Here is a 22,996-nt window from a genome sequence, read left to right on the forward strand (position 1 = left end):
GGACTAGTTAAGATTCGACATGACCAACTTCGTGCACCGGGTCCGAGCACGTGTAAGCTCACCTAGCGAGAGAACATCACGCGGGGACATCGAACTTGGAAACAGTCCAAAGCAACCCGCCACATCCACCAGTCCTGCCGCACCTAAGTACGAGTACCTGCGAGGCTATCCGTCATTATCAACATTCATATCCAGCAATCCGCAATCCGAGTCCTTCATCTTTAAGCGATTCGACAAGTTGGCTGCCAGGAACCTTCTGTATCTCCAAAGCGAGCTCGCATGTCTTCAAGAAAAGCTTGAAGACTTTGACAAAGAGGACTATAAACCGCCCTACGATCGTGAGGCAAATGCCTGCGCCCGCTCGTGGGAAGACTTCGAGAGAGTTAAGGATAGTAACGAGAGACAAAAAGAGAGATGGGATTTAATGTTGCGAACCAGAAGTTGTCTAAGGGAATATCAAGAAACCCTTTTACTCCAGAGTAGAACAGCTGCTCTTTCAACACCCTCGAAAGATGTTCTCGAAGCCTTTCAAGCAGAGTTCGTAGGACATGGTTCAAGTCTAATCGGAGCCAGCAAAACTATATATGATAGCAATGACGACCTCGTGCAACTCCATTCCACAGAAAGAAAAGACCGGGTCAGCACCTTCCTCGCAAAGTATCTGTTTCGCTGGCTTCATGTAAGTGCTTCGACGACACCAACTCAATGCATAGATCTGACAGCTCAGACCAACGCACCCAACCAAAACCATGCCGACCCTCGAATAACATACGTCTACACCTCCCGTCTCGATCTCTTCGTCGAACTCTTCTACGCCGTTCTGTCAATTGTTCTCCTTCTTGGTGCTATCCTCTCCTTATACTTTATTAAAAACGCTATCTGGCGTATTACTACTATTGCGCTTTTCACTTTAGTCTTTGCAGCGTGTGCGATATTCCTGGCCGACGGAAGACGACTGGCTGTATTTGGAGCTTGTGCGGCGTATGCAGCTGTATTAGTTGTGTTCGTGAGTAGCGAGAATGTGAGCGGTGGAAGGAGTTGAGACAATGGCACGGTTTTACCATCTCATGATGGAACTCCATACCGCCATAAATTTGACTCACATCGCAGAATGGAGCAGCGGTCCAACCGCAACTTCTCTCTAAAAATTGCTGTTGGGTTATTAGACTTGCAAGATTAGCAAGTAGTCATCGAGTTTTTACGTTATTGACAGCTAGGTAGCGTCGGCGCTGGTCAGATCGTGATCTCGAAGGCAACCATTGTTCCAATCTTAATAGGCTCTGTGGTTACAACAAAAGAGAAGGAAGCGACGCGATACGCCCTGCCATGTGCCGACCTCGCTTGGGTCCACGGACCGTTAGGAGTGGTGGCTGAAACTCACAGCAAGGCTGTATCGAAGAAGTCAAGCTGATATGACGTCACAGCCAGTAAGCTGCCAACACAGCCTCCCGATCAGGCCAAGAAGTACAAGACTTGGGAAGCTACTAGGTATACACAATCATAAGCTTCCCCTCATTTCCAAACACCACGTAAATTCATGCTCGATTATCCCAACCACTCGAGTACAGCACATTATTCAGCTTCACAGCTATATAAATGGCTATTCCACTGGAATATCTGTTATCAATGTACCTTCATCGAGAGGTCATTGTCAGAGATCACATTAGACCTGTCTAGTCGCCACGACAAAAACCTGTACGATCGCCATGTACAACCAGCGGGGTGCCAGTAGTCCATTGTTCTTAAGCCTAGAAGAGGGAAGACTGAGAAACGACGACAAATTTCAGCTCAACCGTGAAAGGTCCTCCAATCTCGGCCTCATCGTAGTTACTACTTTCGAAACAGAGCGCGCAGTAACACTTGTTTGCAACCATCTTCACGTCAATGGCCAACATAAAACGCTGAATCTTCTGGAGTCATTGAAGTCTGGGTTAATCGAGCTTGTGGATCCCGACAACAAGGGACATACGATTGCGCTGCCTTACACTGCAGTACCACAGCTGGGCCAGCTCAACATACCAGCCAAGCCTTCGCCTGAGCATCTGCAGGTATGGGTGGGTGTGGAGACTGATACTACAAGTGCTGGATGGAAGGAGGTTCTCCAGCCCGGACATATATATGGATTACGGTTCTCCAAGAGCAACGATGAAGTGTGGGGATACTACACAGATGAGTATCATGGATCGCCTGGAGAGATACCGCCAGCTGAAAGGCTAACCGTCGGGCGCGGGGATAGTACAATCTACTTTGCCGTTCACAACGATCCAGCCACGCCGAAAATCTTTGCCAAGTTGGAAGTGCCACAGAAATGCTACCTCTCCGGCCCTGTTCCATTTACACTCATCATTGAATACTCTACAAATAGCGAACGGCCGATCACAATTGACAAATCACGCTCGCCTTTGTCCGTCTTCGAGGGTGATCTGAAAACCATTGAGCAGCTAATCGACTGCCGGGATGCTGAGACAAAAGAAGAGGTTCGCTGGGTTGGATTTTTCGGCTGTGGAGATTCCGATCCGCACCCGTTATTCCCTCCTGACGATGATTTCGTGGAGATCTTACCGGATAAACCATGGCGGTTCGAGTGTACATTGCAAAACCTCGAGTACGAGGACGATACTGTGCGTAGCATGTTCGGTTTGAAGTCTGGCCGGACATATAAGACCCAAATCGCGAGCAATGCTCTTTCGGCGTTTTCGCGGTGGCAATACGGGCGGAAAACCGATCTACTAAGTGGCAGTGACGAGGAAAAGAAGCGACGATGGAAAGTCGACCAGGATAAGCAAGGCAGTCTGAGTGTTGAGCAGATAGGGGAGCCTACAGAGTTCACAGTTGTAAAATGAACAACCCTAACAGCACCACGATAAATAGCGAGTCGGGCTTGCCAACACTTGCACATTTTCACACACTACTAGCTCGCATGGATAGGGCAAAAAGAATGGCAAAAACATACAACAGCGGGGATTCGCTAGTGGTCACCCACCTAACTACTAATCCGCCGGTATCCTGCTTAAGTACCGCTGAGCGAACGGGAAGCGCTGAATTCAAGATCCTATGGTCGTATGTGGAAGAAAGAGTAAAACATTCTGTATGTAAACTACACATAGAGTATGGACTCCATCAAGCATATACTCGATAGCTCCAGTAACGAGTGACAACTTGGTAACCCATCCGCGGTACTAGCATGCGCAGCCTATATCACACCACCTGAGGCCGCTTTGTTTGAAGAATCACACGCAGAAGGTGCTTCGCTCTCCGCTTTGATCACACGAGCCCAGCCCACTCCAATTCTTCTATCTTACTCATCCAGTCCTCCTCCCAATCCATCGCTCGCACTTTCTTATCCGCCACCCAACATTCCCCTACAACCCTATACCCTCCGCTTCCCTCTCCAACTGGCCTTAAGATTACCGGCCCATCACTCGCCGCAAACCTCCAGACAACATCGCCCACCTGTGGCTTTACACAACTGGGACAAGCGCCCAGCCCTACACCCTGTATAACGAAGAAACAGAACTTTTTATTCCCAATCCACGCCTGCACCTCCTTCATGGAGGCTTTTTGACCTTCCTCGGGCAGCCCCGCGCCGCACGCAGTAGTTTTCATCTTAGTTTGCATGGCCGGTGGCCAGGTCTCAAAGTCGGCGAATGCGCTGATGAATGTGGGCCACCACATCGAGAGCGCCACGTCGCCGTGCGTATCAGAAGCAATATCTCTCTGTATAAAAGAAGATCGGGATATGTCCTCGATAGTCTTTCCCTCTCTGGCCAATATGTCTTCAATTGGCGTGCCAGATGCGCGGAAACCCAGCAGATCATTTTCACCGATCAGTCTAACCAGAAACTTGATAATGCGGCCACCGAATGCGGCTTCCTCACTGATTAGGATCCTGTTGTTTTCCAGAAACTTCATCACTTGTATTGGCTTTATGAGATCAGTATCGTAGTCGAGAAGAGCATTCGTAGTACCCTCGCTGCTGCGGAACACAAAACGGATGTACTGGTTAAGAATCTCCGGGCCGTGTGCGGTCAATTTGACAAAGTTCGCAAAGCTGCTGCGGAAGGAAACGACTTCTCGTCTGTCTTCATCGTCTTCATCACTCTCCATAGGGTAGGGGAATATCTCTTTCTCGAACACGTCGCTGATCTCGCCGACCTGCACTCCCTTAGCCTTGAGCGTGCGACCATCGTCGGAGAGCTGGACTAATCGCTCGAATTCCTCGTCGCTGAATACAGGCTGCTTTCCCCGATGGCGATCATTCATCCAAACATGCGACTGCTGCGATGTGCTGTTCATCACCGCCTCGCGCCAGTCAGGCACCCAGCTCGGTAAGTCCAGTATTTCTGTATCAACTCTAGGGGTCCCGAACATTCTATGTACAAAGTTGTGATATGCTGCTTCACCGTGCGAATGAGTCGTCAGGATCGTAAGTTGTCGATGCGTCAGTACCATGTACCACGCAGCTCGGGTGAATACTTGTTCAATGCTAAGAGTGTAGTCCGGGCGAAGAAGCGACGCATTCTGGCCTCTCTCATCCACGAAGCCCCAGAGTGCGAATATCTTATCTCTTGCATCTGTCGCATTGAACTGTGCGAACAAGATGAGAAGGCTGAGCGGAAGCGTTTGTTTAGGAACAGCTTGCGCGTCTTCTTCGCGAATCTTTACAATAGGGACCATCATGTTCCAGAAAGGAAGCTTGTTCATCATCGGTCGACTGAACTCAGTGTCCGCCATCTCGCCTGGGTTCCATTGCGATTGACCGGATCCAGAGCCAAATGTTTTCGCGTATTCAGCAGCAGCCTTTAATCCGTGCCACGTCTTGATAGCCATCAAAATATTCGCCAGCGTAGTCCAAGCACTACCGCCCTGTACCCTGGCCTTGCGGGCAAACGCCAGCTCTTGAAATATCCAAGCCCTTGTCCAGAAAGTCGATAAACCGGTTATCAGGAAGTTGAGTATTTGCTCTTCTGGTCGGCCGTTTTCGTCATCCGGTGCAAACCATTCAGGAAGCCGGTTTCGCGCCGCTTCTAGTACCTTGTCCCACGCTGGAATCTTCTCGCCATTAAGGCCCTCGTAATACTGATCAGCTCGCCTCTCTTCGGCAGGTTCATCTGACCTATAACACCACTGAAACCAGCGCTCTTCAAAGCAGTCCTGGGCGAAAGCTGCTAGTCTGTCGATGACTCGGAACCCCAAACCTGTCTTGGTATCCGGGCTTATCCAGGCAATGACCTCTTCTGCGTTCTGGTAGATTAGATCCATCATAGCAACCTGGGAGCTGCGCTCATTGCTATCGTCTTGGTTTATGCTAATTGCATCAATCCAAATCGTCAGAACACTATCTTCCTCAGCTAGCTCCATGAGTGCGGTTAACGCATTCTGCTGCAGCTTTGCGAGCGGCGAACTTGCATCCTCAACTTCGGGAGACGGAAGCAACCCCTTCTGGAACATGGGGGTTTGGTCAGACCAGACATAGGAGAGACATTTGTAGGGATGATGCTCCGGATCCAGGAGACTTATCGTGAAGGTACGAGTAAGCAGGGACTCCCGGCCATGATCTTTGACTCGCTTGACGACTTGCAAAAGGCGGATCTCGTGCTTCTCAGGGTCCAGACAGGCGTACGCTTGTTCATCCCCTTTTGAATTGCTTTCTGTATCCATGATGTAGATATCGAAAAGTCGTGGCGAAGTGCAATAACTTGCTAGGGCGGTGTTAGATTCAATGTGATCATGAACATCTCCGCACTCAAAGTACCTCCATAGAACCAGCGATATCTCTCCTGGGGCGTAGATGCTTTTGAACTCTTTTGCTGGTGCGCTGTCACCTTGAAGTATTCAACGACAGGTGGACAGGTTAGTGCACAGCCCCACTCAGGCCCCCGAAGCGCGGCGCTTAGCGAGTAAGCATTGCAGGTATAAAGCTAATAGGTTGCGCGTAAATAGGTGTAAATGTATCTAAGCAGAATATGGGCGGAAGACAAGTTTACGAATACTAGAAGTAAGAAGGCGTAGAAAACTACGAACCGACTTATACCGGATCCGGTAAGGGAATATATCTTCAACAACCTCCGGCCATATGTGAAGCGCGGCATACCTGTGGCGTGTATAGGTAATGCGAGAATGACTAAGCCTGTAGACTTCTTCGGCGTTTCTTCGTCACAATAGTCATTACAAGAATCGGTCTGAAAGTACCACTTGACGTAAGGATCTAGTGAAACTATACGTTTACCTGAATTAGCATTAGAAGCACAAAGAGATACATCGTCCACTCATCACATGGGTAATCAGACAAATCGTGGATACTATACCACCACATTGCACCATTAGCCCACATGTCTCACTAGTGACTAGCCGAATCTTCCTCCTAGAGCACGCCAAACAGCAAAGCGACAAGTCCGAATACACCAGTCAGTGGCATGGCTGTGTTGACAGCAGCGGCGGCAGTAGACGAAGCCGCACTGGCAGACGACTGTGTCGCGCTCGCTGAGCTATGCGAGCTCGCTGAACCGGCATCCGAAGACCGAGCAGATGTCGCCCTACTACTCGCAGCGCTAGAACCCGCGCTCGCCGACGCTGACCCGCTGCTGGGTGCGCTCGTAGCTACAGGCCCTACCACGCGTCAGCACTCCAAAACTCCAAGACTCAAGACTCAACATTGACATACCTGATCCAATATCCCTCACAACAGTAAACGCCTGCTCGCCCAGACTCGTCGCCCAACACCCCAGATACTGCAGTCCACTACTGGCTCCCACCGTAGGCACCAGCACCGCGGTATTACAATACCCCTGGTCGCAAAACAGCGATGCCTGCTGCGCAAAGAGCGTCCCCGCACTGCATGATTGCCAGAAGGTGCATGAGGAGGTAGCGCAGCACTGGGCGAGGGCGCCGGACGATGAGAGTGTTGCGGGGAAGTCGCAGGAGCGCTGGTCGGAGACTGGGTATAGTGTGTCAGTTTGATGATTAGATATATATCGACGGAGATGGGGTTTCTATAGTTGATGGAGGTGTGGTGGATGATGAATAATGCGAAGAATTGTGGAGATGATCTTACACTGTCCGTTCGGCGCGTCGACCCATCCCAGCAGCGCTGGATCGCGTGCTTGTCGTGGTGCGAGCGCAGCCCGTGGGGTAATGAGTGGATCGGGGACGGCAGCAGCCGCTGCGAAAAGGCTTGTGATGACAAAAGTACACCTCATTTTCCGTGCTTTTTGTGGTAGATTGTTACGAGGTGATGATTTGGAGGGGAACGCTAGGGCGCGCAGGGGGGCGCGTCTAGATTTATCTGTACCTGCGTCTTTGCCGCGGTCCAATCGAAGTCATTTGATTGATAGCGTTAAGCCACCAACAACAACCGGCTTTCTTGCCAGATGTGGTTGCTGTTATCGGCCGGGTTCATCAAAATAAGATAGCAAGGATGATGAGCAAATAAAAAATTGGTATCTTGAATCTATCTCTACTGAAGCGACAAGCTGGCTTGAAATACTATACAAAACGAATGGCACTAAAGAACAACCAGCTGCGTAGCGCAGTACACGCGACTTCAACAGGACGTAACCGGCAATAGCGTGGGTGAAAGGGATCAGTGAGATCGAGCAAGTCAAAGCCTCCTTAATCCCGCTTCTCGGTTACCACAGGAACATCCTGATGGCTGACCGATCCGCTGGCAATACCCGACATCGGTACGCCAGGTGTTACATGGCCATGAGTATATTCACTGAACATCATAGCATCGCTGCCCTCGACATCGTGAAAGTACTTGTAGTCCAGACCTCTCAGCTCGTCGTCTTCAGAAGCTCTGATGTGGCAGCCAGGAATCCTGTTGATGATGAAGAGCAAGATGATGGAGATGGTGAATGACCAGACTGCGCAGGTAGACGCAGCAGCAAGCTGTAAGCCCATCTGCTTCCAGTTCTTGACCCACCAGCCGCCAGCGTTCGTGTTGGTCCTACCGTCCATGGCGGGAACGTAAGGTGCAGCGAAGAATCCGGTGAGGATGTCGCCAACAAAGCCGCCAACGCCATGGATGGCGAAGATATCGAGGCCCTCATCAACGCCTAGGAGGTACTTGTATTTGACGGTGAAGAAGGCGCAGCAAGAGGTGGTGGCTCCGATTAATACCGCAGTCTGAATCGGGACAAATCCAGCAGCCGGCGTAATGCCGACGAGTCCGGAGATGATGCCAGAGCAGAAGCCTATGATCGAGAACTTGCGAACGAAGGAATATTCCAGCAGGACCCAGGCCATTCCACCACCACATGCAGCGAGATTGGTGTTGCAGACCACGTAGATGGACCGGATGGAGATGTTGGCAGTCGAGGCGCCTGTTGTGCGTTAGCAATCATTCTAGCATGATACACGATGTGGAGTGTTTCCGACATCGTGGTAGTTGAATTTACTTACCATTGAAGGCATACCATCCAAACCAGATCAAAATCGTACCGAGGCCGACCAAGAAAGGATTGTGTGGCTTGAAGTGCGGGATCTTCGGGTGATGCGACTCCTTATGGGGATCAATTCGCGGTCCCAGCATGACAGCCCAAGCGAGTGCAGAAAATCCGGAAGCGATATGCACAGGACCGGAGCCAGCAAAATCGTAAGCACCCAGCTTGTATAACCAGCCGCTGGGGTTCCACTCAAAGTACGCCAGAACATAGTAGACGAACGTCGTCCAGCAAAGCAAGAAGAGCATGGAGGGCCAAAGGCGACCACGCTCAAGCATAGCTCCTGCCAAGATCATAGCGGTACAGGTAACGAAGGTGAAGCCGAAGCAGGCGTAAAGAATGTCGGGGATATCGGGATTTGCGAGCGAGGGCGATGCGAGGGTGTTGTGCAGGCCTGCCTTCGATAGGTCGCCAATGAAAGGATTTGTCGTGTGCGATTGGTAGAGGGAGTATCCGTAAACCCAGAACTGAATGCCAACGGCGCATGCGCAGAAGAGCGATTGGAAGATCATCGTCAGGGCCGCCTTTCTTCTATGCATTCCTGCGTAAAGGAAACCAATAGCTGGAGTAATTTGCCTGCACCACGTTAGTTTCATTTGATGACTTTGTAGACGAGACGGCATACCAGCACAGTACTGAGCTCACCAGCATCCAGCACAAGTCACCCTTGTTGTAGAGCGCATTGAGGTCCGTCGTCATGACATCGCCTCCATTAGGATCCACACTGTAGTCGGGCCACGCCGTAACGGGAGTTGGAGCTGGTACAGCCGCCATCTTTGGTAGATGAATCAAGGCGAAAGGCTGGGCAGTAGGTCCAAAGTATGTCTACGGGTAGAACAACCAAGTACTCGATGGGCCATCGCGCTTATATCTGAACAGACACAGCCACGTCTTATCCACGCGTTTCGGAACCGCACATTGATACGTTCTAGTCGGAATACATTGATACGCAGCATGTTGTGCGCAGCCAATGAAGGTCGCACTGGCGCAAAGCCACAGACATGGGTAGGATTATATCGCCAGGTCTGGCATAGTAAAGTAGAGTTCAAGATCCCTTATCTTGTATCCTTCCCCAGAATTCAAGAAGGAGTGGAGCAGGGTGGAGCAGTATGGTGGAGCCAAGGAGGCGATGAGCGGAAGCCAAGTCAGTGTATCTCTTGGCGAAAGATAACGAAGCGTGGGGAAACGTGGGGCGTGCTCTCGACCATCACCCAACGCACCGAGTTGACGGTCGTCACAAGGTGTTTGCGATGAGTTCCCAGCATTTGCGCATACCGGTTGATAGTGTTGCACCGTCCATGGACTCGGTGTCTGTCCACCTGCGCGCGAGCGGCCCGTTGCATACAAGGTCAACGTCTTCGGCCTTATCGGCGGTAATCTTGTAGCGATAGGCGTGCATGGTTAGTTTTAGGTGAGTGAAGACATGGACCAATGGAGGGAAGCTGGCAACATAATGCGCTTTGCTCATTTGAACATTGCCGATATCGAGCCTCGATATGAAACCCTGCGCCGAGGCCTTGCGATCCCGGGGCGTAGTTTGCGACCCAGACAGTGTGCACTGTGGGAACTGCCTATAGGTGCACAGTCAGCATCAATCCAATGGGAAGATAAGGACTACCGAAAAGGGGCCTATCAGAATACGAAGCTGCACCTGGAGGCGAAACAGGCAGTGGCCGAAGCCACCCGGTCGCAGGTCGAGCTACGATTATGAACACGCCTGTTACGTACCACAGTGATGCAAGTAAGCCTACACCAATTTTAGCCAGTAACATGTTTACGGTGCGATGAGATTTGTACCTTTCGCGGGTCTTTGCTCGATCAGCCACTTGCTACTCCCATCCGAGAAGCTCATTTCAATAACGCAGACCACACATTCTTCCTCAGCAACCTTCTTTTTCGCCGACTTCTTCGGGAAGAGCGAGCAGTAGGCTGCTATAGACTTTGAGTTCGCAGCAGATGTGGGCGTCTTTCGCTTCCTGTGTTCATCGCTGGGCGGATAATCACCACTGTCTTCGTCCTCTTCAGTCTCGGCATTTGATTTCGGCGTGCCTACGGCAAAATAATGCGAGATGGTGTTCGCTTGCTTTGCGCCGGTCTTCCTTTTCTTCGTTGCTCTAGAAGTTTCCTCGCGGCTGTCTTCCTCTGGCGCTATTGCCACGTCTTCGGTATCCACTGGTCCGCAAAGGGAGCATGCATCCTCAATATCTATGACTGTTGTTGACTCGCGCTTATCCGATAACGCTTGACCTTCGCTGTAGACCCTGCATGTATCCTGAATAGGGCACTCTTCACAGCGAGGCCGGGGCGTGCAGATTGTCGACCCAAGTTCCATAAGAGCCTGGTTCCATTGACCAGGAACAGCGCTCGTGCTCGTGTCCGCATAGGTGGAAACACGTTTGATAAGCTGATCAGCTTGTTCCCACAAAATATCGGAAGCTCTCTTCTCTTTGGCATCCATGTAGAGGCCGAGCTGGCGGCTTAGAACTCGGGCAACATTCCCGTCTAGTACAGGCTCAGCCTCGCCAAATGCAATGCTGGATATCGCCCCTGCAGTGTACCTCCCGATACCGGGAAACTGCTGAAGGTCAGTCGCACTGCTGGGGATGAGACATGAGGAGCCAGTTGACTTATTAGCAATCATAGCTTTGGCACCGTCATGGAGGCGTGTCGCGCGCGAGTAGTACCCAAGACCTTTCCAGACAGAGAGAACGTCATCGTGATTTGCGTCGGCAAGGTCCTGCACTGTTGGCCATGTCGAGATCCACTTGTTGAAGTACGGTATCACCGTTGAGACTCGCGTTTGTTGAAGCACTGGAAGGAGTTAGCGGTGAAGCACGTGATAGCGCGTGTGTGCGTCAGACTTTGGTCGACAAATACGAGGACATAGGCCGCTACAAACCCATCAGATAAGGCTGACTTACTAACTTCACTCACCCAGACCTCATATGCTCTCTTCGCCAACACATCCCCCAGGTCTTCTTCCCTCCCCTCGAACTCCCTTGGGTCAATCCATCTCTTGCGCCACGGCATGCTTCGCGTCGCCTCAACCCCTTCAAACCAGGCTAGAAGCGCGTCGCACGACGCTTTTTGGTCTGAAAGGAGAGGGTAGTGATATGACGCATGATGAACGCGTAGTGGAGGCAGGGCTGGAGAGAGCGGAGATGTTGGCGCTGTGATGGTTGCTTTGGTGACTTTGGCAGGTCTAGAAGCAATTGATCTCGTCGTCTTGCCAGTGCTTGCAGGCTGCTTGCGCGGTACCATGATGCGTTCAAATTCCAATGTCGATATTGGACGCGTATGTTGATGTTGATATACAATTCAATGCAGAGAGTGTGGATCTGGGAATCGCGCAAGGTGGAGTTCAGATTGCGCTAGCTAACGACTGGTGACACCAATCGAGCGAACGGGCGCACTCCGCAACATCATTACCCTCGTTCGTGTTTTTGCATCAGAACGACATATCTTTGCAATTAATTTTCATCGTCTAAGGCTCAGTTTATCGTAGGTTTTATGTTGTTCGCGTTATTACGACAAGATGAAGAAGTTGCACGCATAAACTTAATCGGAGCGCTGACACATTGATCTCTTCCTTTCGTCATTCGCCCACTCACCACCTGCACAACGACACAATTTCAACACCTCAACATCCACAAGCCACTGCCATACCGACCCTTCTTACTATTGCATCTCCATTATCACAAATGGCATACCCACCACCTCCCGTACCACCACCAATGCCACCACACCTAGCCCATGCCCTTCAAATCCCCAACCCCTCACCATCATCAACACCACAACCTACTCCTGCAACAACAACAAAACGCCCCTTCCACCCAAGCACGCTATTCTTCTACGGCACCCTCCAAGACCCCCTAGTGCTCCAATCAATCCTCAACCTACCCAGCCCACCAACAATGCGAAAAGCCAGTCTAGTGCATCCAGAGGAAGAAAACATTAGTGTGAGGATGTGGGGTATATACCCTGCTCTTGTTATTCGTCCGGCGTCAGCGGCAGTTTCAACAGCGACGTCAGCAGCAGCGACTATTGTATCGGGAACAGTTTGGCACTGCTCTTCCGCCGCACATTTCGCGCGCCTGGAAGAGTACGAAACGAACGCGTATACGTGGTGTGAATGCGCTGTTACGCTAGATGTAGACATCAATGTCGATGTCGATGTCAATAGCGGGGAAGAAGTATTAAGGGGGTGCCGGACGTTTTGTTGGGCTGGAGATGCAGAGAGTAAGGAATTAGAGGAGGGAGTGTTTGATTTGGAGAGGTGGCAGAGGAATTTCAGGGGGTCTATTGTGAGGGGCCGGTGAGAGGCTGTAGGTTGTTAGACAGTGCTATTTTGATAGGATAGTTCATAGAGGCTACTTTGTACACGCAAAAGTCGCTCGAGTATGTTTCGATGCCATCATGCATTCGGCTTATACAATATAATTATATTTATATTTGAGGTCTACTAGGGCGTGAAGCTACTCCTGTAATTTAGGCGCTGACAAATTGCAGCTTTTAATCATGATACCCATGTCTCCCAATCCATGAAGACAATGACAAGGCACATTGCTTTGCCTGGATATCGCAAATTTCTCTTCCGCACTTGCCCGAGCGAAACGTGAAACATACCCCTGCATACGTGAGTGGGGTGCCCCCTTGGCCCATCTCCGATGCAAAAAGAAACCCCTTGCAAAAGCAAGATTGGAAAAGAACATGTGCAGAAAGGTAATGGTAATGATGGTACATGGGTGAAACAAGGAAAGATACAAAGCAAGCTGGTATCGTGCGAGTGCAGGTTGACAATAGACGTAGGAAATAGGCATGACTGCGTAATGGTCCCCTAGCCGTGGATCCGTTGGAGAGCCGGGATATTGAGTCCAGATGAACGCCAAGTGAAAAAGCAAACGAAAAGGAAATGAAGGTGGTCATACACGGCACCTATACAGCCACCCCTCTTGATGTAGACATCGGAGGCGGAGGAGGTAGCGGCATGTTCGGTGGTGGCGTCGGGAGTGGCATGCTCAGTGGAGGCATTGGAAGCGGCATACTAGGTGGAGGAGGAGGGAGGGGCATGTTTGGTGGTGGTGCTCGTGGCGGCAGACCCATAGCTGGCATGCTTCCTCCGGGAAGAACAGCCTTCTGCTGGGCATGCTCCTGAGCCTGGTGCGCAAGTGCTTGTTGCCTGAGCGTATCGATACTCGGTGCTGGTTGCCACTGTCGCGGTGCTGATGTAGGGACATTGGAAGCCCTTCTACCTGGGACGAAAGACGGTGTTGATTGAATAGCGCGAACAGGTCGCGACGAAGAAAGGAATGGCGCTGGATCGGAGCGTATTATGACCGAGTTCGGGCGGCGTAATGTATTTGGAGCGAAGTGTAGGTTATTCGGATGTGATGTAGGTGTCATGTTTGCTGCTGCCGAAGGGGATCTTGCAGGTGCAGTGACTGACCTGCTCACATTGATACCTAGAGGTAGAGGCGCAGGAGCTGAGGTTGGCGTAAGGGAGGACTGTCGCCTCGGGACAATCCTAGCGGCATCACTATGTTGGGCTTGCGGACGGATTGGAAACGGTCGAAAGAAAGGCTTCGGTGTTGCTGACAGACGGCGCTGGGTTCTTGCGGTGGGCGAAGAAGCGGAGTAGGCGGCGGCGGATTGATTGCTCATAGCAGGTGTGCCAAAAACTGATTGACGTTTGCCCGACTGCGGAGGCAAAGGAGCCGGTCCATTGGGCGGTGGCGAGATGGTGTTTCTGCGAGGCGGAGAGCCGTAGCTACGAGTATTACATTTCACCGGACTGTCTTCTCTAGTCTGCCCTTCGGGTGTGATAGAAAGTTCCCCCGCGAAGTTGGTTTGTAGTTTTGGAGTTGTCGATCGAGCACAACTGGTGATATGTGCCACAGTGTTCTCTTTGTCGTTCAAGGGGGACGTAGCTACTGACACCTTTGAGGTCATTGCCGGCCCTAAAGCACCGGGCTTGCCTAGCTCTGGTACTGTTGGTGATGTAGGCGAATAGAAAGAGTGTCGTGGATGACTGATGGGTACCTGGATGGGTGGTAGGAGGTTCTCATTGGTTACAGGCAACGGCTGCACCGATCTGCGGCGAGATGCAGTGCCGTTGTTGCTGGGGTTCATGTGAAATGATTTGAGAGACATGGTGGTTCGAAGTGGCTCTGCTTCCCCGATCGGTGAGAAGCTTTCTTTCAGAGGAGACTGTGGAGCTGGAGAAGGTTCCCGCGATGTATTGCGTGTGCCTGGACCCGACGTGGCCGTTGTGGTCGACATGAAGGAAGACCGAGATCGTCCACGGAGCTGGTCTAGTTGGAGCTGGTGTTGGGACACAGGGGTTGATGCGACCGAGGACATATCAACCGACTGGCGGGTATTATTGTCTCGTCGACTAGATTGGCCGCTAGAAGACTCGGCAATACTCGCTGTCCGTACGCTGCGGTCTGTTTCCCAGTCTGAAGTGACAATCCTAGGGGAGGCCGAGTACTGCGACTGAGGCGGCGAGTCAATAGGAGGAGCAACCTTGGTGATGACGTTCGGATCGCGATGCACTAGATATCGGTGGCTAGCCGTGTCTGTGGACTTCTTTTCCGTGGATCCGTCAGTAGAGGACGATGCCCTGGTAGCATCTTCCTTTACTTTCATGCCACCCATGTTGTCAATCTCTTTCCGCACCGTAGTCATCCATTCGTCCATCTCCTCTGCACTTTCCAGTACCAGTAAGAAATTGGTGGCCGATTTCTTCGTAGTTGCATTCTGTGACCGTAGTCGTGAGAGAAGATTGTGCTTAGGCTCGGGTTCAACCGTGCCGTCATCATGAGCACGGCTCGAAATTTGCAAGACCCAATGCTTGCCAGGTATCAGGTCGCATGCAAAGGCCGCTGAATCTTTACCAAGCTTGAGAACCTTCTCCGGCAATCGGTCGAAGGAACCGTCGCCGCCATATTGCAGGACGAAGCCTGCCGTGACGAGCATGTAGATCTTGTTCACGAGCTCGGGTGTCGGCGGGTTCAGAGCCGAGTTTGAAATCAGACGCTTATGCGTCTTCTCCAATGAGTCGTTCTCCGCTATAGTAGACAGGTCGCGAGCGCTGTCCATGCGGTCTCGTAGCAGTTCAGCGTGTTGTCTTTGGCTCTGCGTCCGCATCAAGACTTCAGGAGGGAACACACATGCTTGTAGGGTGGCATGTTTGAGGGATTGCGGGAATGCTTGAAATAGGGGAGGTGGGTCCCAACTTCCAAATTCCCTTTGCGAAGGTGTCGGTGTAGGTGTAGGGCGCATGGACATGGGGCGGAACATTTGACTCGATCGTGATCGGATCGTCTGTTGAGCAGGCGGGGAGGGGTTTAGCCTGAGGGAAGACTTTGGAGCTGATACTGGCGAGGCAGCTCTTGGAGGCGTCTGTGGGCGCATTGGTACCGCAATGCCAACCTCGGAGGTGTGACCTCGCGCCCTTTCCACCTTCGGCCGACTGAAGAGACTGAACAAGGACATCTTGGAGGGGGGTCGCTCAAGCTTCGGCGCAGGTGTATTCGCTCGAGGGATTGGATTGGTTGGCGCTTGGCGAGAAGAGACTTCGAGAAGGTTCGTGGTGGAGCGATTGAAGCGCCATCGAGATGTTGACGAGGACTCTGGGGCCATGGTGGCTGTATCTGTGTATACTTGCGCGGAGAGCGCGGACATGCGTGGTCCTGCTACTCAAAAGCAGCGCAGCGTGGGGAAGTTGCAAGCCGTAAGTTTGGGTCACGCGGTACTCTGGGGCTGGTAATCGAAGTGGTGCAAATGGTCGCACGGCAATTCGAGCTTCTGCCGGTGGACTGTAGGATGGTGACTGGGGAGGCTAAGGGGAATCTCTTCTTGAGGGTGAACGCCAGTACATCCAAAGATGGGTTATTTTCCGGGGTATCAACTGTCGAGTATGGTAGAGGATCAATGCGTCGGCAAAGAGGTGGGAACTGCTACAATGAACGGTTGAAGGAGCGTAGTATAGGCCGTTGTGGTATAACAGAAGCAGAAACGAATATCAAACGAGAGGACAGGACAATTGCCCCTGGCGAAGCAGATGCGCAGCAGATACGGTGGCAGCAGCAAAAAAGAAGCAGCAGGTGAAACGCGTCGTCGACGTTGGCAGAAGTTTGTCAGTGTGAGGAGAAAGCTGGCGTGCGTTAGTTAGCTGCCGTTGTCTAATTCTGTAATCACGGTGATTTGCAGGGGAGCGCCTCCTAAGGCCCTCGCGTTGAGTGGTGGGCATGTCGCAGGGGCAGCATGGCGGCCCAGTTTGGAGAGAAAAGGCGATGGCGGCGCCCACTAGGCCCAGTTCTGGCCTCTCCCAAACGCGCCAAAGCTGCGGATGGTCGGGCCCGCCATCGATAGTCGTTGAGCACTGCCGTTTTGGCTACATAAAGGACCCAACGCCCACTGCTCTGAAGGAGATTGCTTGGGCTCGAGTAAGTGGGCCGGACGTGGCTTCGGTGGTGAAGGAAAAGTAGAGACTCCGCAGCACTTGAGACGGCGCAAATGTGACTCGACTCGACCCATGCCGACCCAACCCAGCGCCTGACGAGTCTATTCCCTAGGCTAGGCGTGAAATGAGGCGTGATGGATGCCGGCAGCTGCAGGTCGATCGGCGACAGGTCTCCGCCCGGGTTGGGGGTTGGGGGGTGCATTGCTGATTGATTTCTCCGAGTTGAGTTGCACGAGCTGTGCAAAACCCCGTGCAACCACCATCCAACGTGGCCTCTTTTGCGACCCCATGGCCGACAAAGCACGCGCTCGTACAGCTCCCAGAGAAGCACAATGGCTGAAAGGCGCAGCGCGGAGCAGAGACACAGGGCCCATCCCGTCGCGTCTCGTACGGGTCTCAGTCCAGTGTGACCCAGGCCGGCGAGCTGCAGGCGCCTATCGATCGGGAGGGGGGTCTGTCCAGGCCGCGTACTAGGATAGCCTGTCTTGATTGTGATCAGGCGGGGTGTTTGCTGCGGCGAGACTTTATTGGAGCGCGAGAGGGTCCCCGTCCTGGACTGTAGTAGTGGTAAAATGAAATGAAATGGCAAACGGTTGCGCGCAAATCGACCGACCCGGCTGCTGCTTGCCGTACCTTGCATTAGTCGTGCCCAAGGTCACTTGCCCCGCTAAATCACCCCACCATGACGGGCCCTCACCACATGCGGACATCTTTGGACTGAGCGACTATCATTACATCTCACCACCACCGCCCGCCATGCCACCAGACCTCAATACCCTTCCGCCCTCGCCGCACACGTCGCCCCCTAACGGCTCCTCTCGCAACCAGTCCCCCTCGGCCTCTCGCACCATGGCAGCCACCTCGCCGCACTCGCTCGCCGCCACAGCAGTCATGAATGCCGGCATCCAGAACGAAGACAGCCGCCGACCCTCGTCCGGTAGCATGCGGAGAGACGTCGAGCGAGCCCGCCGCCGCTCCAGCATCCGCATGAACCTCAATTTCAACGACCCCGCCCTTCCAGCGCCTGGAGAGATGCAGCAGAGCCCGTCGAACCGTAGCAGGGCTCCATGGCCGCATAGCCCGCACCATGAGCGCACCCCCAGCCTGGGAGAGCTGCATCAGGAGCTGGAGTCCGAGCAGGAAGGCCAGGTGAACCGACTTCTCAGCATGATCCGCCAGCAGCAAGCCCAGATCGTCACGCTGCAGACCAGCCAACAGCCCTCTTCGTCTGCTGTCGACGACAGCACCCCTACCTCTGAGCACTCCATGTCCATGTCCATTCCCCACTCGCATTCGCAGCCAATACCCGCGCCACACGCCATCATTTCACCTGTGCCCACCGGCGCACAACCGCGCTCCCGCTCGCCCTTCAGTTTTGGAAGCATCAGCCGCCAGTCCTCCTTTGCAGATCGCTCGCGGCACGCCAGTCAGGTGGGCTCGCCAGCTCTCAGACCCACCTCGGGTCAAGCTGGGGGACATGCAGATCTTCATGACCTACTACCCGGTCCCGCGACGAGCCGAGACGAGAGCGCCTTCTACCAAGCCGAGACGCAGAACTTGACGCGCGAGAACCAGATGCTGAAGCTGAGGATACGCGAACTGGGTACGTCCTGTCTGGGATACTCGTGAGCAAAACTAACTTGACAACAGAACGTCAACTGGCGGACGCGAACCCCACCAGCCACATCACACAATCTCCAGTGATACACTCGGGACTCAATCCCACCGTCAGCCGAGAAGGCGTAGAACATGGCAATGCGAGCGGCCAGCCTTCTGCGTCGGCGGAATAGCACTTTCCTCAAAGTTGCATTTTCGAGGCGACTCGCCATGATTTTACGAGGCATGCTGTTCGATGAGCGTCAAATGAAGGGGAGCATATTGCATCGTCCGGCGTTGGGAATCTCAAATGAATGGGGATGAGAGACACTCAGAGAAGCTGTGTCTATTCTTCACTTTTCAGAAGCAATCACAAATTCAAACAACCTACGATTTACTCTTTCCATTTGAAACATGACTATAGGTAGAAATTGACTCAAATCACACGACCTAGTGATTGTTGTGTCGGGTTCCGTATGCTTCGACAGCTCCCTCATCTGCACTCTACTCAACGACAGCTGACAGGGTCGGCATGCTTACACTCTCGGAAGGTAATTCCCTCAGACTAAGACTTTCCATCCTCCTTTGTATAGCTACTTCGTCTCCTAGTGTACACTGCTCTCTTTCCATCAGTCTCTCACTTTTCAGCTGCCGACAGCGACTCCGACAAGCTTGACGACCCTTCTGCCTCGCCAATATCCTCACCCGCTGCCACGGCAGTCTCCTAGTCGTTCGCCACGTCAACGGTCGTGCCATCTCGCCTATCCCGTCCTCACTACTAGACACACCTATCGAGACTTCAATACCACGTCGCGACAACTTGCGCACTTTTTCCACGACCCGCTGGATCACCACGCAGTCTTTTGCACATGCCACGTCTTCCAGACTCTCGGGGGCATGCGTAATGTGGTGTTGGACGAGTTGCACGATAGTCAGCGAAGTGCAAAGGACCGAGACGCGGTGCAGCTGGACAGTCTTTGGCAGACTGGCACGCTGCTTGAGCGTAGAGTGGGCTAGACCCAGGGCATGCAGCAGTGCGAGCATCAGCGCTCGGTCTCGCGTCTCGACATTCTGGGCCGCGAAGTCCTCGGCTTTGATACTGTATTTATGCTCCGAGGGACGGAGTAGAGAGGGCTTGGGTGTGCTTGTCGTTGCGCATTGGGCGCGTTGGGCGCGTTGGATGATGCCGATGCCGACGCCTTGCGCTTCTGTGTAGTCTACAGCCGTGTGTAGGACTAGTGTGGGCTGGGTGGCTTCTGGGCGGGTATTAGATATCCTGGGTGGGGCGGAATTTGACGGCATGGTTTGGTAGATTTGTTCTGGAACTCCTCTTAGATTGTTCTGGTGAACGGGCGGCGGAATGTGGTGGAGAGTGGACTTGTCAGTTTGTGGAGATTGAGACTGTGGAGCAGAAGCCTTCATATACATATTGAGAGCGAGTGACTTCTTGCGTTGGTAGATATATTCGAATTCTTAGATACAACTGCGGTACTGCATTGGGTTGAGATGTGATACCATGGTTCGGTGAACCGTCCGACTCAGAGCAGCGCGCTTGTCATAAAAGACTGCGATGTAATCGAAAGAAGTCTTTATACAGACTGGCGATAGCTCAGCAGGTAATTCTAGGTCCATAGGCTCCTTTGAATTTTCTATATTTCATGTATCTTTTTTTGTTTTCCCAGGTAGAGTAGAGCAAGTAACGTAATACTATATGATTTTAATATAGCCATCGCGAACAGGTATTACACACAGAAAGTAAGCTACTCAAAAACCAGTAACCCCTCTACCAGTAATTACACACAAAAGCGTAACAGAAGTTTGTACAAAAACGCTGGTTCTTGTTGGTTGATGTAATACTATGATAGACCTAAAAGGCAAGACAAAATAGGAAAGTAATTTTTAGACACGAGGAATAATACTGCGAGATGAAAAGTACTGCTTGTAAACTTTGAAGCACGATAGATAAGAAAACATTTCGCGGTGTATATGTTGTATATTGTCATATTAATTATGTCGAAACAAGTGGGAGTTGGTAGCAGTAACCTTGATGTCCCTACCTAGGTGTACATACACGCAGCTTGTTGTACCGTTATCACTCTCTTCTGCCTTATAACACTTCTTCGCATAGGCAGGCAGTAGAGAAACAAAATTCACGGCCATATACACGGGCCAGATCAAGCGACGACGGAGACAAGATATGCGGCAAGACAATGCAGCGAGAATATATGCATTGCGCAGAAGAAAAGACTGCTGCCAAAGAAAAAGCATGAACCGATATAAGGCGGCCCGAGACTGACTGTCGACGCCGATACACCAGCTAACCCATGCGATGGAAGAGGAAACCCCTGAAACCATACCGTACCATACCATATCATACCAGCCCAAACCAATAACCCTTGCCGTCTACTGACTAACTACAACTACTCGTCGTCTACTTCTTCTACTATAGCTCGCGGCGGTCGTTGTGCGAGACCTTCCGCTGCTGGTGATGTTTCTGCTCCAGTGGGCTGGGGAGCCTCATCGACCTCTTCTGCCTCGGGCGCACTAGGAGATGACACAGGTGCCGCCTCAAGGGCGCCCTTCTTGCTCTTGATGGGTCTACCGTTGGCGGCGGCCTTAGCGGCTGCTTTGGCAGCCTTCTTCTCTTTCTTGGCGGCTTTTTTGTTCTTAATGTCCTCGGGCGTCTGCTCGTTGTTAGAAAAGCGCAGTAAGGGGTAAAAAGAAAGTAAACTCACCTCCTGCCACGCCCATACTGGCCGGAATGAGTCGAAGAAGCCCACATCCTCGAAGAGGTTGGGGTATAGCCAGAAACCGGGCGGTATCGTGAAGATGGTGAGGATGAAGATGATCAGACGAACGATTGCCATGGCGAAGAACAGTCCGATCAGACCCAGCATGCCCATACTGAGATACCAGACACCCTGCCTCAGCATCAGCGGCCACAGAGGGAAGAGCACAACCGCCATGATGCCAATCAGCGCGCCCACCGCATACAGCTTCTGCTTCCACTGCGACCCCTCGTACAGCCAGATGTAGTAGCAGTCATCGTTGGCCTCCTGGTGCTGCTCGATCTTGACGGTCCACAGGCCCTTGACGCGCTTGGGCTTGGCGTGGTTGTGGCCTTCATGGGCGTCTTCGTCGACCTTGGTGACTCGGAGCGCGAGGAGGGACAGTGGGAGAAGCTTGAAAGTGTTCTCGGCGGAGGGGCGGTCGGTAACTTCGGGGAGGAGGGGGTTCTTTGAGCGGGCCTTTTGGTAGGCCGGGGACTGGAGCGCGCGGATTGCTCGCTTCACTGTAGATATATTAGAAGTAAGTCTTATTGTAGATTACTATGGCGCGTACCTCTGAACATGTCCTTTCGCTTTTCATCGTGTACCACGGTCCGTGGCTTCAGGTCCTGCGTCTTCAGCCAGTTTGCTACCGCAAGCGCTTCTGGTTTTGGCGGGCCTGGTTGAATTGGCTGTGCCTGCTGCTGCTGCTGTGCCTGTTGTTGCGCCTGCATTTGCGCCTGTTGCTGGGCCATGGCTTGTTCTCTGAGCCGTTGGACGTATTCTTGAACCGAGATGCCGTGCTTTTCTGCTTCGGCGGCGAGCTGCTGTTGAATTTGCCGTATTTGCTCGGGTGTTGGCCGTTCGCCGTTGGGTCCCATTGGGATGGGAATTCCCTGAGGGGGCCCGCCTTGGGGAGGACCTTGTTCGCTCATGGTGCAAGTGAAGGAAAGAAAAGATTTTGATTGTTAGTGAAGTGAGTGTCCCTAGTTGCCGGAGCGAGGACAACGTGTGAGAGAACTCTCCTAAACAAAGGCGTGAAGGCACCGTGGGAATCTCAAAGTGGACTTATTGTCGCGTTCCGTAAAGCCACATTGACAGCAACACCCCGGGCTGCGGTGGAAAGTAGGACCGCGGGATGACTAAGCGCGGGTTTACTACATCAAATTTTCGGGAGCTGCAAACTTTCTATACTACACTCTACCACATCACCACAGCACGACACGCTCACTCGTGCCCGACTCGAGATGGTCGGCCTGGATACCTTGAAGCTACTACGAGGTTGCTATGTTGGAGCAACCTAGGCTTGCAAGCACCTGAGGCTAGGTCAAGAACAGCGACTCATGCGTCGAACAATGAGCAGAAGATGGAGTTGCTTTCTTTTGGTAATTAATCTTACCACAGTTTCGAGGATTACCAGGGGACAGGGGACGGGGCTTTGTCTCTTTGTGCTCTGTTCCTGGAATAGGTCCACGCTGTGTAGACACGTCAGACACATGGTCGCTCGTTGCGGCGTAGGTGTGGATGATGGATGATGTACCCTGCGGCAAGGCTTACGGAGTCCAGTTTTAGTCGATTTATAGGCTTGGTTGTTTCATAGTCGTGACATTCACTTCACCAACACTCTGGCCCTTACTTCCTATCTTCGGACTGGACTGTAGTATAGGCCTATTTTGGTGTGAAGAAGAGGAACGACCCATTACTCACCGCGGTAGTCTTGC

General features: G+C 52.4%; 13 protein-coding genes across 13 annotated transcripts; 5 read left to right on the forward strand and 8 right to left on the reverse strand.

The window, feature by feature from the left end:
- Positions 1-19: 19 nt before the first annotated feature.
- K460DRAFT_271456 (uncharacterized protein) lies at positions 20-1,042 on the forward strand (the record flags this gene model as incomplete). The annotated part of the gene is made up of 2 exons (XM_040927726.1): positions 20-679; positions 728-1,042. 2 exons carry the CDS (start codon positions 20-22, stop codon positions 1,040-1,042), a joined length of 975 nt encoding a protein of 324 aa, XP_040793030.1.
- Positions 1,043-1,706: 664 nt separating this feature from the next.
- On the forward strand, positions 1,707-2,843 carry K460DRAFT_400533 (uncharacterized protein; the record flags this gene model as incomplete). Its single annotated transcript, XM_040936335.1, has 1 exon — positions 1,707-2,843. The coding sequence occupies one exon, from the start codon at positions 1,707-1,709 to the stop codon at positions 2,841-2,843; it is 1,137 nt and encodes a 378-aa protein (XP_040793031.1).
- A 77-nt stretch (positions 2,844-2,920) lies between these two features.
- Positions 2,921-3,139, forward strand: K460DRAFT_270036 (uncharacterized protein; the record flags this gene model as incomplete). Its single annotated transcript, XM_040927620.1, has 1 exon — positions 2,921-3,139. The coding sequence occupies one exon, from the start codon at positions 2,921-2,923 to the stop codon at positions 3,137-3,139; it is 219 nt and encodes a 72-aa protein (XP_040793032.1).
- A 2,072-nt stretch (positions 3,140-5,211) lies between these two features.
- On the reverse strand, positions 5,212-5,622 carry K460DRAFT_238317 (HET-domain-containing protein; the record flags this gene model as incomplete). Its single annotated transcript, XM_040927298.1, has 1 exon — positions 5,212-5,622. A coding segment is annotated over one exon (411 nt), but the record flags the coding sequence as incomplete, so codon positions are not given.
- Positions 5,623-6,057: 435 nt separating this feature from the next.
- Positions 6,058-7,248, reverse strand: K460DRAFT_361251 (uncharacterized protein). Its single transcript, XM_040932420.1, has 3 exons — positions 7,055-7,248; positions 6,665-6,937; positions 6,058-6,609 (listed from the first exon to the last, which is right to left on the reverse strand). The coding sequence occupies exons 1-3, from the start codon at positions 7,197-7,199 to the stop codon at positions 6,365-6,367; spliced, it is 663 nt and encodes a 220-aa protein (XP_040793034.1). The 5' UTR covers positions 7,200-7,248; the 3' UTR covers positions 6,058-6,364.
- A 187-nt stretch (positions 7,249-7,435) lies between these two features.
- On the reverse strand, positions 7,436-9,203 carry K460DRAFT_361253 (ammonium transporter 1). The gene is made up of 3 exons (XM_040932421.1): positions 9,070-9,203; positions 8,404-9,020; positions 7,436-8,324 (listed from the first exon to the last, which is right to left on the reverse strand). Exons 1-3 carry the CDS (start codon positions 9,141-9,143, stop codon positions 7,612-7,614), a joined length of 1,404 nt encoding a protein of 467 aa, XP_040793035.1. The 5' UTR covers positions 9,144-9,203; the 3' UTR covers positions 7,436-7,611.
- Positions 9,204-9,678: 475 nt separating this feature from the next.
- On the reverse strand, positions 9,679-11,474 carry K460DRAFT_269473 (DNA glycosylase; the record flags this gene model as incomplete). Its single annotated transcript, XM_040927571.1, has 3 exons — positions 9,679-10,011; positions 10,315-11,255; positions 11,366-11,474. The coding sequence occupies 3 exons, from the start codon at positions 11,472-11,474 to the stop codon at positions 9,679-9,681; spliced, it is 1,383 nt and encodes a 460-aa protein (XP_040793036.1).
- A 615-nt stretch (positions 11,475-12,089) lies between these two features.
- On the forward strand, positions 12,090-12,763 carry K460DRAFT_327379 (uncharacterized protein; the record flags this gene model as incomplete). The annotated part of the gene is made up of 2 exons (XM_040930668.1): positions 12,090-12,440; positions 12,477-12,763. The coding sequence occupies exons 1-2, from the start codon at positions 12,146-12,148 to the stop codon at positions 12,761-12,763; spliced, it is 582 nt and encodes a 193-aa protein (XP_040793037.1). The 5' UTR covers positions 12,090-12,145.
- A 616-nt stretch (positions 12,764-13,379) lies between these two features.
- Positions 13,380-16,088, reverse strand: K460DRAFT_275099 (uncharacterized protein; the record flags this gene model as incomplete). Its single annotated transcript, XM_040928009.1, has 1 exon — positions 13,380-16,088. The coding sequence occupies one exon, from the start codon at positions 16,086-16,088 to the stop codon at positions 13,380-13,382; it is 2,709 nt and encodes a 902-aa protein (XP_040793038.1).
- An 892-nt stretch (positions 16,089-16,980) lies between these two features.
- On the reverse strand, positions 16,981-17,389 carry K460DRAFT_16134 (uncharacterized protein). Its single transcript, XM_040926887.1, has one exon. It carries the CDS (start codon positions 17,283-17,285, stop codon positions 17,025-17,027), a length of 261 nt encoding a protein of 86 aa, XP_040793039.1. The 5' UTR covers positions 17,286-17,389; the 3' UTR covers positions 16,981-17,024.
- Positions 17,390-17,798: 409 nt separating this feature from the next.
- Positions 17,799-19,045, forward strand: K460DRAFT_361255 (uncharacterized protein). The gene is made up of 2 exons (XM_040932422.1): positions 17,799-18,514; positions 18,562-19,045. The coding sequence occupies exons 1-2, from the start codon at positions 17,803-17,805 to the stop codon at positions 18,699-18,701; spliced, it is 852 nt and encodes a 283-aa protein (XP_040793040.1). The 5' UTR covers positions 17,799-17,802; the 3' UTR covers positions 18,702-19,045.
- On the reverse strand, positions 19,012-19,809 carry K460DRAFT_274502 (uncharacterized protein; the record flags this gene model as incomplete). Its single annotated transcript, XM_040927962.1, has 1 exon — positions 19,012-19,809. The coding sequence occupies one exon, from the start codon at positions 19,807-19,809 to the stop codon at positions 19,012-19,014; it is 798 nt and encodes a 265-aa protein (XP_040793041.1).
- Positions 19,810-20,483: 674 nt separating this feature from the next.
- Positions 20,484-22,359, reverse strand: K460DRAFT_412178 (translocation protein). The gene is made up of 3 exons (XM_040937524.1): positions 21,850-22,359; positions 21,243-21,799; positions 20,484-21,191 (listed from the first exon to the last, which is right to left on the reverse strand). The coding sequence occupies exons 1-3, from the start codon at positions 22,208-22,210 to the stop codon at positions 20,928-20,930; spliced, it is 1,182 nt and encodes a 393-aa protein (XP_040793042.1). The 5' UTR covers positions 22,211-22,359; the 3' UTR covers positions 20,484-20,927.
- Positions 22,360-22,996: the final 637 nt, after the last annotated feature.

Source organism: Cucurbitaria berberidis, assembly GCF_010015615.1.
Source record: "Cucurbitaria berberidis CBS 394.84 unplaced genomic scaffold K460scaffold_1, whole genome shotgun sequence".
NCBI lineage: Eukaryota > Fungi > Ascomycota > Dothideomycetes > Pleosporales > Cucurbitariaceae > Cucurbitaria > Cucurbitaria berberidis.

Coding starts and splice junctions, on each gene's coding strand:
- K460DRAFT_361255 (XM_040932422.1), top strand. CDS start 17,803: ATGAATGCCGGCATCCAGAACGAAGACAGCCGCCGACCCTCGTCCGGT. Junction 18,515..18,561: donor GCTGAGGATACGCGAACTGG/GTACGTCCTGTC, acceptor ACTTGACAACAG/AACGTCAACTGGCGGACGCG.
- K460DRAFT_412178 (XM_040937524.1), bottom strand. CDS start 22,210: ATGAGCGAACAAGGTCCTCCCCAAGGCGGGCCCCCTCAGGGAATTCCC. Junction 21,800..21,849: donor GCGAAAGGACATGTTCAGAG/GTACGCGCCATA, acceptor ATATATCTACAG/TGAAGCGAGCAATCCGCGCG. Junction 21,192..21,242: donor CAGTATGGGCGTGGCAGGAG/GTGAGTTTACTT, acceptor AACAACGAGCAG/ACGCCCGAGGACATTAAGAA.
- K460DRAFT_361253 (XM_040932421.1), bottom strand. CDS start 9,143: ATGACGACGGACCTCAATGCGCTCTACAACAAGGGTGACTTGTGCTGG. Junction 9,021..9,069: donor GTGAGCTCAGTACTGTGCTG/GTATGCCGTCTC, acceptor AACGTGGTGCAG/GCAAATTACTCCAGCTATTG. Junction 8,325..8,403: donor TGGATGGTATGCCTTCAATG/GTAAGTAAATTC, acceptor AACGCACAACAG/GCGCCTCGACTGCCAACATC.
- K460DRAFT_361251 (XM_040932420.1), bottom strand. CDS start 7,199: ATGAGGTGTACTTTTGTCATCACAAGCCTTTTCGCAGCGGCTGCTGCC. Junction 6,938..7,054: donor CGACGCGCCGAACGGACAGT/GTAAGATCATCT, acceptor CACTATACCCAG/TCTCCGACCAGCGCTCCTGC. Junction 6,610..6,664: donor TGTGAGGGATATTGGATCAG/GTATGTCAATGT, acceptor GACGCGTGGTAG/GGCCTGTAGCTACGAGCGCA.
- K460DRAFT_16134 (XM_040926887.1), bottom strand. CDS start 17,285: ATGGGCCCTGTGTCTCTGCTCCGCGCTGCGCCTTTCAGCCATTGTGCT.